Source organism: Oncorhynchus masou, chromosome 22, assembly GCF_036934945.1.
Source record: "Oncorhynchus masou masou isolate Uvic2021 chromosome 22, UVic_Omas_1.1, whole genome shotgun sequence".
Lineage (NCBI taxonomy): Eukaryota > Metazoa > Chordata > Actinopteri > Salmoniformes > Salmonidae > Oncorhynchus > Oncorhynchus masou.
In genome coordinates this window covers 30045291-30058959 of record NC_088233.1, presented here as the reverse complement: position 1 = coordinate 30058959, position 13669 = coordinate 30045291, and the positions used below count along the sequence as shown (strand labels likewise).

Here is a 13669-nt window from a genome sequence, read left to right as displayed (position 1 = left end):
TTGGATAGAAAATGGTGTAAAGTCCGTAAAACCAGTCTACAGTCTAAAAAACAAAGGTTCTACCTAAACCTGTCCCCATAGGAGAACCCTTTGAAGAACCCTTTTGGTTATAGGTAGAACCATTTTGGCTCCTTTCTACAGAGGGCTCAACATAGAACCCAAAATGGTTCTACCTGGAATCAAAAAGGGTTCTCCTATGGGGACAGCTGAATAAGCTTTTTGGAACCCTTTTTTCTAAGATTGTATTTTTAATGCTAATCTCTTTTTTTCTATGTAGAGGCCTATAGGAGCTGCAATGTGCGACGGCGTCGCCTTGCATTTTTATGTGCAAATGTTTTCACAGCGGCCTGTAGGTCCAGGTTGCCGGCCCAACCGTTTTCTATATTGAGTATTGACAACCCAAACGGTCTTTCCTGAGACATTGTGCATTATATGTCCATTGTGCTTCACATAATTTGAACATACAGTGGGGCAAAAAAGTATTTAGTCAGCCACCAATTGTGCAAGTTCTCCTACTTAAAAACATGATGTAATTTTGATGTAATTTTCATCATCATCATTTTCATCACTTCAACTATGACAGACAAAATGAGAAAAGAAAATCCAGAAAATCACATTTTAGGATTTTTTTATGAATTTATTTGCAAATAATGGTGGAAAATAAGTATTTGGTCAATAACAAAAGTTTTTCTCAATACTTTTTATCTCAATGTTATATACACTTTGTTGGCAATGACAGAGATCAAATGTTTTCTGTAAGTTTTCACAAGGTTTTCACACACTGTTGCTGGTATTCTGGCCCATTCCTCCATGCAGATCTCCTCTAGAGCAGTGATGTTTTGGGGCTGTTGCTGAGCAACACAGACTTTCAACTCCCTCCAAAGATTTTCTATGGGGTTGAGATCTGGAAACTGGCGAGGCCACTCCAGGACCTTGAAATGCTTCTTACGAAGTCATTCCTTCGTTGCCCGGGTGGTGTGTTCGGGATCATTGTCATGCTGAAAGACCCAGCCACGTTTCATCTTCAATGCCCTTGCTGATGGAAGGAGGTTTTCACTCAAAATCTCACGATACATGGCCCCATTCATTCTTTCCTATACACGGATCAATCGTCCTGTTCCCTTTGCAGAAAAACAGCCCAAAAGCATGATGTTTCCACCCCCATGCTTCACAGCAGGTATGGTGTTCTTTGGATGCAGCTCAGCATTCTTTGTCCTCCAAACACAATGAGTTGAGTTTTTACCAAAAAGTTATATTTTGGTTTCATCTGACCATATGACATTCTACCAATCTTCTTCTGGATCATCCACATGCTCTCAAGCAAACTTCAGAAGTGCCTGGACATGTACTGGCTTAAGCAGGGGGACACATCTAGCACTGCAGGATTTGAGTCCCTGGCGGCGTAGTGTGTTACTGATGGTAGGCTTTGTTACTTTGGTCCCAGCTCTCTGCAGGTCATTCACTAGGTCCCCCGTGTGGTTCTGAGATTTTTGCTCACCGTTCTTGTGATCATTTTGACCCCACGGGGTGAGATCTTGCGTGGAGCCCCAGATCAAGGGAGATTATCAGTGGTCTTGAAGTCTTCCATTTCCTACTAATTTCTCCCACAGTTGATTTCTTCAAACCAAGCTGCTTACCTATTGTAGATTCAGTCTTCCCAGCCTGGTGCAGGTCTACAATTTTGGTTCTAGTGTCCTTTGACAGCTCTTTGGTCTTGGCCATAGTGGAGTTTGGAGTGTGACTGTTTGAGGTTGTGGACAGGTATCTTTTATACTGATAACAAGTTCAAACAGGTGTTATTAATACAGGTAACGAGTGGAGGACAGATGAGCCTCTTAAAGAAGAAGTTACAGGTCTGTGAGAGCCAGAAATCTTGCTTATTTGTAGGTGACCAAATACTTATTTTCCACCATAATTTGCAAATAAATTAATAAAAAATCCTACAATGTGATTTTCTGGATTTTTTTTCTCATTTTGTCTGTCATAGTTGAAGTGTACCTATGATGAAAATTACAGGGCTCTCTCATCTTTTTAAGTGGGAGAACTTGCACATTTGGTGGCTGACGAAATACTTTTTTGCCCCACTGTATCTTGAATGAGGCATGCCAAGATATACCAGAGATAAGGGACTGTTGATTTTGTAACCACACAACTCAAAGGCCAGTTCACCAGTTTGAACAAAATCGCAAATCGCTTTTTTTCTTTGAGCCCTCAAGAACAGTTGGTCGCTAAAGATGATCATCTGTTTGCATCTGCCAAGTTGTTGGCTGTCCAGTATCCAGACGACCTGTCCCAGACCTACCTGGACACTTCATCTCTTTCTGTAACGTATTGAGGTTGTCAAGCTGTTTTTAACCATCCCTGTAACCGTCACTTCTGCAGTGAGATCGTTTTCTAAACTAAAATTGAGACGCGCTTTTGAACCTCTGAGTTAGCTCCACTCATTGCACTGGCACCTTGACCACGGCATTTGTTCACCATATCCCCTTATACTTTCAATCAGTTCAATGATTTATTTTTCAAGTCCTGAGGCACTTTGATCAGTCACATTCTTGAAGCACAAGAAACAAATACTTAGCTTCCTAGTACATATGGAAATTAAACATTTGAATCAATTACTTTTTGGAGGGGTTACTGACAGCATTATTCATGTACAGTGCATTCCACATTTTGTTACATTCCAGCAAAATCTTCAAAAATGTATTAAGTCGTTTTTTTCTTTAATTAATTTACACACATACCCCATAATGACGAAGCAGAATGTATTACTAATAAAAAACTGAAATATTACATTACATATGTATTCAGACCCTTTACTCAGTACTTTGTTGAAGCACCTTGGCAGTGATTAAAGCCTCAAGTCTTCTTGGGTATGACGTTGCAAGCTTGACACACCTGTTTTTGGTGAGTGTCTCCAATTCTTCTCTGCAGATCCTCTGAAGCTCTGTCAGGTTGGATGGGGAGCATCGCTGCACAGCTATTTTCAGGCCTCTCCAGAGATGTTCGATCGGGTTCAAGTCCAGGCTCTTGCTGGGCCACTCAAGGACATTCAGAGACTTGTCCCGAAGCCACTTCTGTGTTGTTTTGCCTAGGGTCATCCTGTTGGAAGATTAACCTTTGTCCCAGTCTGAGGTCCTGAGCGTTCTGGGGCAGGTTTTCATCAAGGAACTCTCTGTACTTTGCTTTGATCATGTTTCCCTCGATCCTGAATAGTCTCCCAGTCCCTAACACTGAAAAACATCCCCACAGCATGATGCTGCCACCACCATGCTTCACCGTAGGGATGGTACCAGGTCTCCTCCAGACATGACACTTGGCAATCAGGCCCAATCTTGGTTTCATCAGACTAGAGAATCTTGTTTCTCATGGTCTGAGAGTCTTTGGAAAACTCCAAGCAGACTGTCAAGAGCCTTTTACTGAGGTGTGTCTTCCGTCTGGCCACTTTACCATAAAGGCCTGATCGGTAGAGTGCTGCAGAGATGGTTGTCCTTTTGGAAGGTTCTCCCATCTCCACTTCTCCCATCTCCGCTCTGTCAAGAGTAACTATCGGGGTCTTGGACACCTCTCTGACCAAGGCCCTTCTCCCCCGATTGCTCAGTTTGGCCAAGCGGCCAACTCTAGGAAGAGTCTTGATGGTTCCAAACTTCTTCCATTTAAGAATGATGGAGAACACTGTGTTCTTGGGGAGCTTCAATGCTGCAGAAATGTTTTGGTACCCTTCCCCAGATCTGTGCCTCATCACAATCCTGTCTCGGAGCTCTACGGACATTTCCTTCGACCTCGTGGTTTTTGCTCTGACATGAACTGTCAACGGTGGAATCTTATATAGACAGGTATGTGCCTTTCCAAATCCTGTCCAATCAATTGAATTTACCACAGCTGGACTCCAATTAAGTTGTAGAAACATCTCTAGGATGATCAATGGAAACAGGACATGGCAAAGAATCTGAATACTTATGTAACTAAGATATTTCTGTTTACATTTTTTTATACATTTGCAAACATTTCTGAATCTGCATGACATGTCATTATGGGGTATTGTTTGCAAATTGTTGAGGGAAAAAATACATTTAATACATTTCAGAACAAGGCAGTAACGTAACAAAATGTGGAAAAAGTCAAGGGGTCTGAATACTTTCCAAGTGCACTGTATACACAGTACCACTCGAATGTTTGAACACACCTACCCATTCAAGAGTTTTTCTTTATTTTTACTATTTTCTACATTGTCAAATAATAGTGAAGACATCAAAACTATGAAATAACACATATGGAATCATGTAGTAACCAAAAAAAAACATTTGAGATGGTAGAAGTTGGACCGCAGAGTGAAGGAAAAGCAGCCAACAAGTGCTCAGCATATGTGGGAACCCCTTCAATACTGTTGGAAAAGTTGAATGTCAAGTGTGTTCAAAGCTGTCATCAAGGCAAAGGTTGGCTACTTTAAAGAATCTCAAATATATATTTTTTGGTCACTACATGATTCCATATGTGATATTTCATAGTTTTGATGTCTTCACTGTCATTTTACTATGTAGAAAATAGTACAAATAAAGAAAACCCTTGAATGAGTAGGTGTGTCCAAACTTTTGACTGATACTGTATACAGTATATAACGAAAAATAGACAACTATGTCAGACAGGCGCATTGGCTCTCAGAGCTTGTTCGAGCCTTGCAGGGCAGGAGGGATGTCTGGTACGCCAGTGAATCATTGTAGTCTATCACAGTGTAATTCTATTCTCTTATACCAGAATGTATCCCCCCCATCTCTCTCTCTCTCTCTCTTTATCCCTTCTCCCTCTCCATCTCTTTCCCTTCCTCTCTCTTTCCAGTGTGCCAGTGAGGTGAATGGTGGTGGGTTCTCAGGTTCTAAGGAGTTCCCTGATGAGGTTCTGCGATTCGTGCGTTCCCACCCCGTCATGTTTAGCCCGGTCCTCCCCCTCCACCGCAGACCAGTTCTACTGCAGACAGAGCCAGGGGGGAGGAGACTAACTCAGATCGCTGTGGACCATGTCCAGGCCCAGGATGGACACTATCATGTTCTGTATATAGGAACAGGTACAAATCCTGAAATTGTCCAGTGCTGTGTACTGTATCTTCAGGGTTAGTGCTCCCTCCACTGGGCATTCAGTATCACTCACTGTATGCCCAGTGTTCAAACTATTCAAATGATTAAAGTCACTCAATCTGTCTTTAATGAGAATTTGCTTAAAATATTTTGATCTCCAAAAATGTGCATTACAATCACAATCTACAGAGACAAGATGAAGAGAGAGGCAATGACATCCCAAAACAAAGGCTTTGACTCTTCCATTTGGATTTCCTTTCTGAATGGATGGTTGTATTGGTGAAAGGGTTACATTTACATCAGATGATACTCTCTCCCGTAGGCGACTCTGTGGTGTTGAAGGTTATCACCATCTACAACAAAGACACAGACACCATAGAGGAAGTGCTGCTGGAGGAACTGCAGGTGTTCAAGGTACTGTTGTTAGTCACCGCCACCATGTGGCAAACAATAGTCATTGCACACATAAAGAAGATTGGCACTCAACAATTTGATTTAATTGTGGAAGTTAAAATATATATATATTTTACTTCTTTATAGGTCCCTTTTCCAATAACTGAGATCATCATATCAGCTAAACGGGTATGAAAACTATGTATTGTCTTAAAATGTTTCATTCATAAAAAAACTATGTTGTGCGGTTGTTTAAAACTGTAGTACCGTCATCTAACCACAGGATCACAGTGTATTGACATCTGAATGTGGGGAATGTAATGCATTTTATGTTCTTGATATCACAGGAGGCTGCTGAGGACAGAACGGCTCATGTTAATGGCTGGAACGGACCAAATGGAATGACATCAAACACCTGGAAACCATGTGTTTGATGTATTTGATACCATTCCACTGACTCCGCTCCAGTCATTACCACAAGCCCTGTCTCCCCAATTAAGGTGCCACCATCCTCCTGTGCTTGATATATACTCCAATGTGTACCTCCATTCATATCTGTCCCCGTTTTGTAATTTCCATAGCAACAGCTATATGTGGCTTCTGAGGTTGGTGTGGCTCAGGTGAGGCTCCATCAGTGTGACCTGTACGGGTCTGAGTGTGCCGACTGTTGCCTAGCGAGGGACCCTTACTGCGCCTGGGATGGAATCACCTGCTCACGATACTACCCTGCTGGGGTTTACACAAAGAGGTGAGACACAAACACACAAGACACACAGGCATGTACAGTCACACACAGACACAGTCTCATGCACATGTGCACAAGCACAGAGGTGCAGAGGGATCACATATCACTCATTAGCACCTCATCCAGCACCTCTATCCTACCATAATTCCTCTCTGTCATTATCTCACTCTCTCTAATGCCAATCTAACACCCTCCTCCCTTACCCCTCTCTCTCAGTAGACGATTCAGGAGACAGGATGTTCGCCATGGCAACGCTGTACAGCTGTGCAACGGGCTACAGGTTGATGGTCAGTCTGTGTGTGTGTGTTTGTTTTCCTATATTATCAGGACCCCAAAGTCCTAACATTTCACCTGAAAGTAGGAAGGAAGTAGGTAGGAAGTAGGTAGGTAGGAAAACAATAGTAGGGACTTTTTTGAGGTCCTGAATTTGTTCAAATGCTATTTTAAGCATAAGGGTTAGATTTAGTGGTTTGGGGTTACATCTAGGGTTAAGGTTATGGTATTTGGGGTTAGGGTTAGGTTAAGGTTAAGGTTAAGGTTAAGGTTAAGTTTAGGTTTAGGGTTAGGTTTAGGGTTGGGGGTTTAAAAAAAATATATACATATTTCACCTTTATTTAACCAGGTAGGCTAGTTGAGAACAAGTTCTCATTTGCAACTGCGACCTGGCCACGATAAAGCATAGCAATTCGACACATACAACAACACAGAGTTACACATGTAGTAAACAAAACATACAGTCAATAATACAGTAGAACAAAAGACAACAAAAGGTCTATATACAGTGAGTGCAAATGAGGTAAGATAAGGGAGTTAAGGCAATAAATATCGTTGGTGGCAAAGTCATTTTAATATAGCAATTAAACACTGGAATGGTAGATGTGCAGAAGATGACTATGCAAGTAGAGATACTGGGGTGCACAGGAGCAAGATAAATACAGTATGGGGATGAGCTAGGTAGATAGATGGGCTGTTTACAGATGGGCTGTGTACAGGTGCAGTGATCTGTGAGCTGCTCTGACAGCTGGTTCTTAAAGCTAGTGAGGGATATACGAGTCTCCAGCTTCAGAGATATTTGCAGTTTGTTCCAGTCATAGGCAGCAGAGAACTGGAAGGAAAGACGACCAAAGGAGGAATTGGCTTTGGGGGTGACTAGTGAGATATACCTGCTGGAGTGCGTGCTGCTATGGTGACCAGTGAGCTGAGATAAGGTGGGGCTTTACCTAGCAGAGACTTGTAGATAACCTGTAGCCAGTGGGTTTGGCGACGAGTATGAAGCGAGGGCCAACCAACGAGAGCGTACAGGTCGAAATGGTGGGTAGTGTATGGGGCTTTGGTGAGAAAACGGATGGCACTGTGATAGACTGCATCCAGTTTGTTGAGTAGTGTTGGAGGCTATTTTATAGATGACATCACCGAAGTCGAGGATCGGTAGGGTGGTCAGTTTTACAAGGGTATGTTTGGCAGCATGAGTGAAGAATGCTTTGTTGCGATACAGGAAGCCAATTCGAGATTTAATTTTGGATTGGAGATGCTTAATGTGAGTCTGGAAGGAGAGTCTACAGTCTAACCAGACACCTATGTATTTTTAGTTGTTCACATATTCTAAGTCAGAGCCATCCAGAGTAGTGATGCTGGACGGGCGAGCAGGTGCGGGCAGTGATTGGTTGAAGAGCATGCATTTAGTTTTACTTGCGTTTCAGAGCAGTTGGAGGCCACGGAAGGAGTGTTGTATGGCATTGAAGCTTGTCTGGAGGTTAGTAAACACAGTGTCCAAAGAGGGGCCAGAATTATACAGAATGGTGTCGTCTGCGTAGAGGTGGATCAGAGACTCACCAGCAGCAAGAGCGACATCATTGATGCATACAGAGAAGAGTGTCAGCCCGAGGTTTGAACCCTGTGGCACCTCCATAGAGACTGTCAGAGGTCCGGACAACAGGCCCTCCGATTTGACACACTGAACTCTATCAGAGAAGTGGTTGGTAAACCAGGCGAGGCAATCATTTGAGAAACCAAGGCTGTCGAGTCTGCCAATAAGAATGTGGGGATTGACGGCTGCACAGTAATGTCTCTTATCGATGGCGGTTATGATATCGTTTAGAACCTTGAGCGTGGCTGAGGTGCACCCATGACCAGCTCTGAAACCAGATTGCATAGCTGGGAAGGTACGATGGAAATCGAAATGGTCGGTAATCTGTTTGTTAACTTAGAAAGACAGGGTATGATAGATATAGGTCTGTAGCAGTTTGGGTCTAGAGTGTCACAGTTTGGGTCTAGAGTGTGTGTGTGTGTGTGTGTGCGCGATGCTGTCCCATCTGAGATTTACCTCCTATGAGGTATGTATCATGCAGCTTATAATTTTGAAGCTCAGGTCGATAAAAAAATGTACCTGTGGATGATAGAGAAGTGTGTATAGAGAAGCTTTGTGTGACAGGCATGAGGATAAAAGAGATCACTGTAAGTTGAATTACTATGTTGTCCTCTTATTTATATCTCACATCTAATGTCTTCTGATGTCTCAGTAAGGGAGCAGTACCAGGGTGCAGCGGAGAGGCAGGTGTATGGGGTAGAGAGTAACAGTACTCTACTAGAGTGTACCCCTCGTTCTCTACAGGCCAGAGTCATGTGGTACATACAGAGGGACCCAGACAGAGAGGAGGTGAGACACACAAACATCACTTTCCTCCCCTATTCCCTGCTTTCCCATCTCTTTTTAACCTTACCCATCTCTTTTTAACCTTACCCATCTCTACCTACCTCCAGGTCAGAGGTGATGAGCGTGTAGTTATGACAACCCACGGGCTGCTGTTCCTGCGTGTCCGGAGCGGGGATGCTGGTGTGTACGTGTGTCAGACGGTGGAACATGGCTATGTCCACACCCTACTGAGGGTCACGCTACACGTGTTGGGAGGGCAGAAGGTTGGGGCCCTGATACACAGGACAGGGGAGGAGGGAGAGGGGGAGAAAAAAGCAACCTGTCACCTCCCTATAGATACCTCTCCAGGCCCCCACCCTGGTTCCAACTCTGACCCAAGTTCCAGGCTACAAGGAGCCCTGCCAGGGTTATCCTTAGCCCCAGCCCCAGCTCCAGGCCCTACCTGCAGGCTGACAGGCCCTGGTACTACATCCAGGCTGCCAGACCCAGGAACAGGCCCTTCCTCACAGCTGTGGTACAAGGAGTTTCTCCAGCTGATAGGCTATGGGGACTCCCAGCAGGTGGAGGAGTACTGTGAGAGGGTCTGGTGCTCAGGGAAGAGACGCAGGAAGACTAAACGCAGAAACACCCAGCCAATGGAAGTAGGAGAGAGGAAGGGGAGGGGGAAAGGAGACCCACACCGAGCCCCCAGACACACCTTGGACAACTGAGGAGGGAGAGAGTGAGAGGGTAGAGACTGTACAACACACAGACACACACACACACACACACAGGTTTTTTTCTGTAGAGAATACTACAACCAGCACTGTCTTCTCTTAGACTTGAACATATTGTCTTATTCCTTCTAATATCCAGACTTTGTTATATTGTGTTTTTCCTTCCCTGTTTTCTGGTGGAAACCTTGCCACTGGTAGATATGCAGAGTGTGTCTGTCCCTGAGTGTCCGTCAGATCGAAGGCATGTAGAACAGACTAATTGTTTGGAACGATGTGGCCTCTGACTTTAAGACCACAGAACTGACAGCAGGCCTCTCTGAGCGGACAAAGGATTCACAGCCGAGCCAGATGAACACACAGATAACAGACATTCAAACAGATTCATTAGAAATAAAACATGTGTATGTTTCTAGAGATACTCTTGAGCTGCTCGTGTTAAAAACCACTGATTAGAAAATACATAACGCATACGCACATCAACAAGTAGTGTTTCTTTCCAATGTGTCTTACTGTAATTACATGATTATTATTATTATAAGTATCTGTTTTGAGTTTAGTAGTGCTTTTGATTTTATTCAACTGGAAACAGTGCTGTGATATTGTTTTACTGTATAATTAAATGTTAACTTTCATGACGATGTAGGCGAGTATTATCTACCATACTTTGTCAGATCGTATGATATAACTTGTGATTTCATGTGGTTTCACATGAGATTTAGAATTCTAGGTAAGTTGACATCATTGAATAATTACATTAATGCGAAATTCTGTGTGTCCGGCTCAGAGAATATTCAACAAAGAATACCACTGAACAATATAAACATCTTGGAGAATATTCAACAAAGAATACCACTGAACAATATAAACAGTTTGGAGAATATTCAACAAAGAATACCACTGAACAATATAAACAGTTTGGAGAATATTCAACAAAGAATACCACTGAACAATATAAACAGTTTGGAGAATATTCAACAAAGAATACCACTGAACAATATAAACAGTTTGGAGAATCTACTGTTGATTATGGAACATGGATTCTATCAAATGGAATAGATGTAACCCCGCAATAAAAGTTATAGGTAATTCATCTGAGTCTTTAGATATGAAATGTTATCCACAGTGTATCTCAACCGTGCATTTCACCTTCAATAAATGTCCAACTTAAATGTGAAGTGTCTTCAACTGGTAATTATAAAAAATTGATTGATGAATATTCATATCAGCTCCTGCATGGCTGTCTATTTCTCTCTCTTCCCCCCCTCTCTTCCCCTCTCTCTTCCCCCCTCTCTTCCCCCCTCTCTTCCCCTCTCTCTCTGTCACTGGGGTCAGTAATTCTCTCTCTTCCCCCCTCTCTTCCCCCTCTCTTCCCCCTCTCTCTCTGTCACCGGGGTCAGTAATTCTCTCTCTTCCCCCCTCTCTTCCCCCTCTCTTCCCCTCTCTCTTCCCCTCTCTGTCACCGGGGTCAGTAATTCTCTCTCTTCCCCTCTCTTCCCCCCTCTCTCTCTGTCACCGGGGTCAGTAATGATGCTAGAGATGGAGTTCATAATAACCAGAACAGAAGCCAATCTACGTCACCACATTTTCCCTCTGGAATAAGGAAGAGCGCCACAGTGACCATTCAAGCATGTCATTGGCTAGGAGCCTGTCTCATTAATATTCAAACTTATCAGAGGAATTAAACTGCTTCACATTCTGACAATGTAACGTTCATCAAGGTGTTTTTGTTGAGTAAGAGTTTTGGCCTGAATAGAAACTGTGTGTGTCTCCCCTCTACCCTACCTCGTACCTGACATTAAAAAAGATGTATGCTTTCTCACCGGTGTCACCTCTAGGATTCAGCTATCAATAATGTGGCTGACACACAAACACATACACACACACACGCACACGCACACACTCAGACTGGAGACATCTGAGGATGGAGTTCACACAGCTGATCTGTTCCACTGGCTACCATAGCAACGGTCTATAAGTCCCCTAACACCCTCTCTCTCACCACTTCATCACAGCTACCCCTCTCTGTGTCTTAGCACGGTCACTCAGGTAGTGGGTGTTACACCACAATGTTACAACACCCTTAACACCCAGCCCAGCCAGTAGACCCGCTAGCTGCTCAGCGCATTTCTCTCTCTCTGTGTCTCTGTGTGTGTGTGTCTCTCTCTCCTCTCCTTCCCATCAGCAGCACAGTGATGTTTCCATCAGTGCCTAATGCAGCATAACACTTTATTACGTATGAAATGATGTGTGTGTGTGTGTGTGTGTGTGTGTGTGTGTGTGTGTGTGTGTGTGTGTGTGTGTGTGTGTGTGTGTGTGTGTGTGTGTGTGTGTGTGTGTGTGTGTGTGACTCGACTAGATGAAAGCCTGGAGCATGAAGGGCAGATAGTGCTCCGTGGTTGTCTGTTATCTATGTTGTGTCATATTCACCACACACCCACACACAGAGACAAGAGAACAGACGCCCCTGTGGTCCCACGTTTGATGATTTTACTCCCTTCACTATATCATACATACACTTCATCTGAAACATTCAACCCAGATTAAAGCTTCGATTTAATAAATGGTTGATTATTCTTTTATTAATCTCTCCATGCTGCATTTCTCATATCTGTGATTCAGCTCTGGGATATTTTGCCAGCTTTCACTTCCTGCAGTCTTTATTATATGCATTGCTATTTCTGAATATTTCTCAGGTATGTATATCAGGGCTTTAGCTGGGGAGAAAATGGTGTCTGTACTGTTGTGGATGTCATATTAGATAGGGTTAGATAGACATCATATTAAATAGAGCTGATCATGTAAAAAATCTGTTGTTCTGCCCCTGAACAAGGCAGTTAACCCACTGTTCCTAGGCCCTCATTCTAAGTGAGAATTTGATCTTAACTGACTCGCCTAGTTAAATAAAGGTTAAACAAAATTATAATAATAAAAATTTAAAATGAGGTATTTCTAGAAGAGGCACCAGTACTCAAATAGTAGAAAAGTATAGTCTATCGGCAGCGGTCAGCACCCATCCACTCTGTCCACCTCAATGGCCTCAATGACCCGTACAAACACACACTGTAAAACAAAACACACATTGCAAACACATACACTGTAGAAATAAACAAAGTATGAAAACACACACAGTATGTCAGTGTTGTGCAGCTCCGGCCTTAAGCAGTCAACACATCTTCCCAATTTCACCCTGCCTGTACCTACAGGTCTCAATGACTGTAGTCTCTGCCTCAGTATGTGAGTGTGGGTGAGTGGGGCACATTTTGAGGTCACGCTGAAACCCTTTACTCACAATGAGTCTCTTACTTATTTGTGCACATGTCTGTTTGTGTGAGATAAGGGATGTGAGAAAACTCCCTGATCCATTAGATGCGCTGACGCCCCACCCACTTACACACCTCATGACTCACGAGCGATGGAGAGAGAGAAAGAACAACCGGATGGTATAGATCTTGTGACTCACTCCTACATGATAATCCTTTGAAAGGGAGAGGGGGAGAGCCAGAGAATGGGATGAAGGCAATTCACAGAGCGAGAGAAAAGATGAGAACCACTAAATGGGTAGGAGAGACTCTACAACAAAGAGATGGGAGGACTTGGAGAGAAATAGAGAGGGGAAGAGACCGTTAGAAAACAACAAGCAGCAAGTGACTCAGAGATACAGTGAAAACGAGAGAGAGAGTGCGAGAGAGAGAGAGACAGACAGACAGGGAGAGAGAGAGACAGAGGCAGAGAGAAAGACAGAGAGGAAGACAGAGAGGCAGACAGAGAGAGAGAGAGAGAGAGAGAGAGAGAGAGAGGGGTTGGGTTGGTTGGAAAGAACAGAGGCATTGAGGCAGTGCTGAGTTATTCTGTGTGTGAGAGCTAGTCTGTCACACTGTGGTATTTCTATTCAGCAGGAGCTGCATGGTCATCTCTCTCTCTCTCTGCATTGCCAAGTCCTGAAACCACAGGAGGTTCAGCACTCTCTTTTAGAATGCATTGGCCTGAGGTTTACAGAGGTTGCTATTTTGAGATCTAGTGACTAGAATTCAGTGGTCGCATGTTAGCATCACTACCACCAATCAACAGAGAACAGAGATTGGTAACTGACAGC

At 43.5% G+C, this 13669-nt stretch overlaps 1 protein-coding gene across 1 annotated transcript in view; it reads left to right on the top strand.

The window, feature by feature from the left end:
- Positions 1–10740, top strand: part of LOC135509306 (semaphorin-3E-like) — a 57325-nt gene extending 46585 nt beyond the window's left edge. The window contains exons 11-17 of the mRNA XM_064929842.1: positions 4834–5059; positions 5392–5483; positions 5610–5651; positions 6044–6210; positions 6427–6494; positions 8727–8863; positions 8968–10740. Of these exons, the coding sequence (XP_064785914.1) occupies positions 4834–5059; positions 5392–5483; positions 5610–5651; positions 6044–6210; positions 6427–6494; positions 8727–8863; positions 8968–9570 (1335 nt within the window). The 3' untranslated portion in view covers positions 9571–10740. The remainder of the gene's footprint in view (positions 1–4833; positions 5060–5391; positions 5484–5609; positions 5652–6043; positions 6211–6426; positions 6495–8726; positions 8864–8967) is intronic.
- Positions 10741–13669: the final 2929 nt, after the last annotated feature.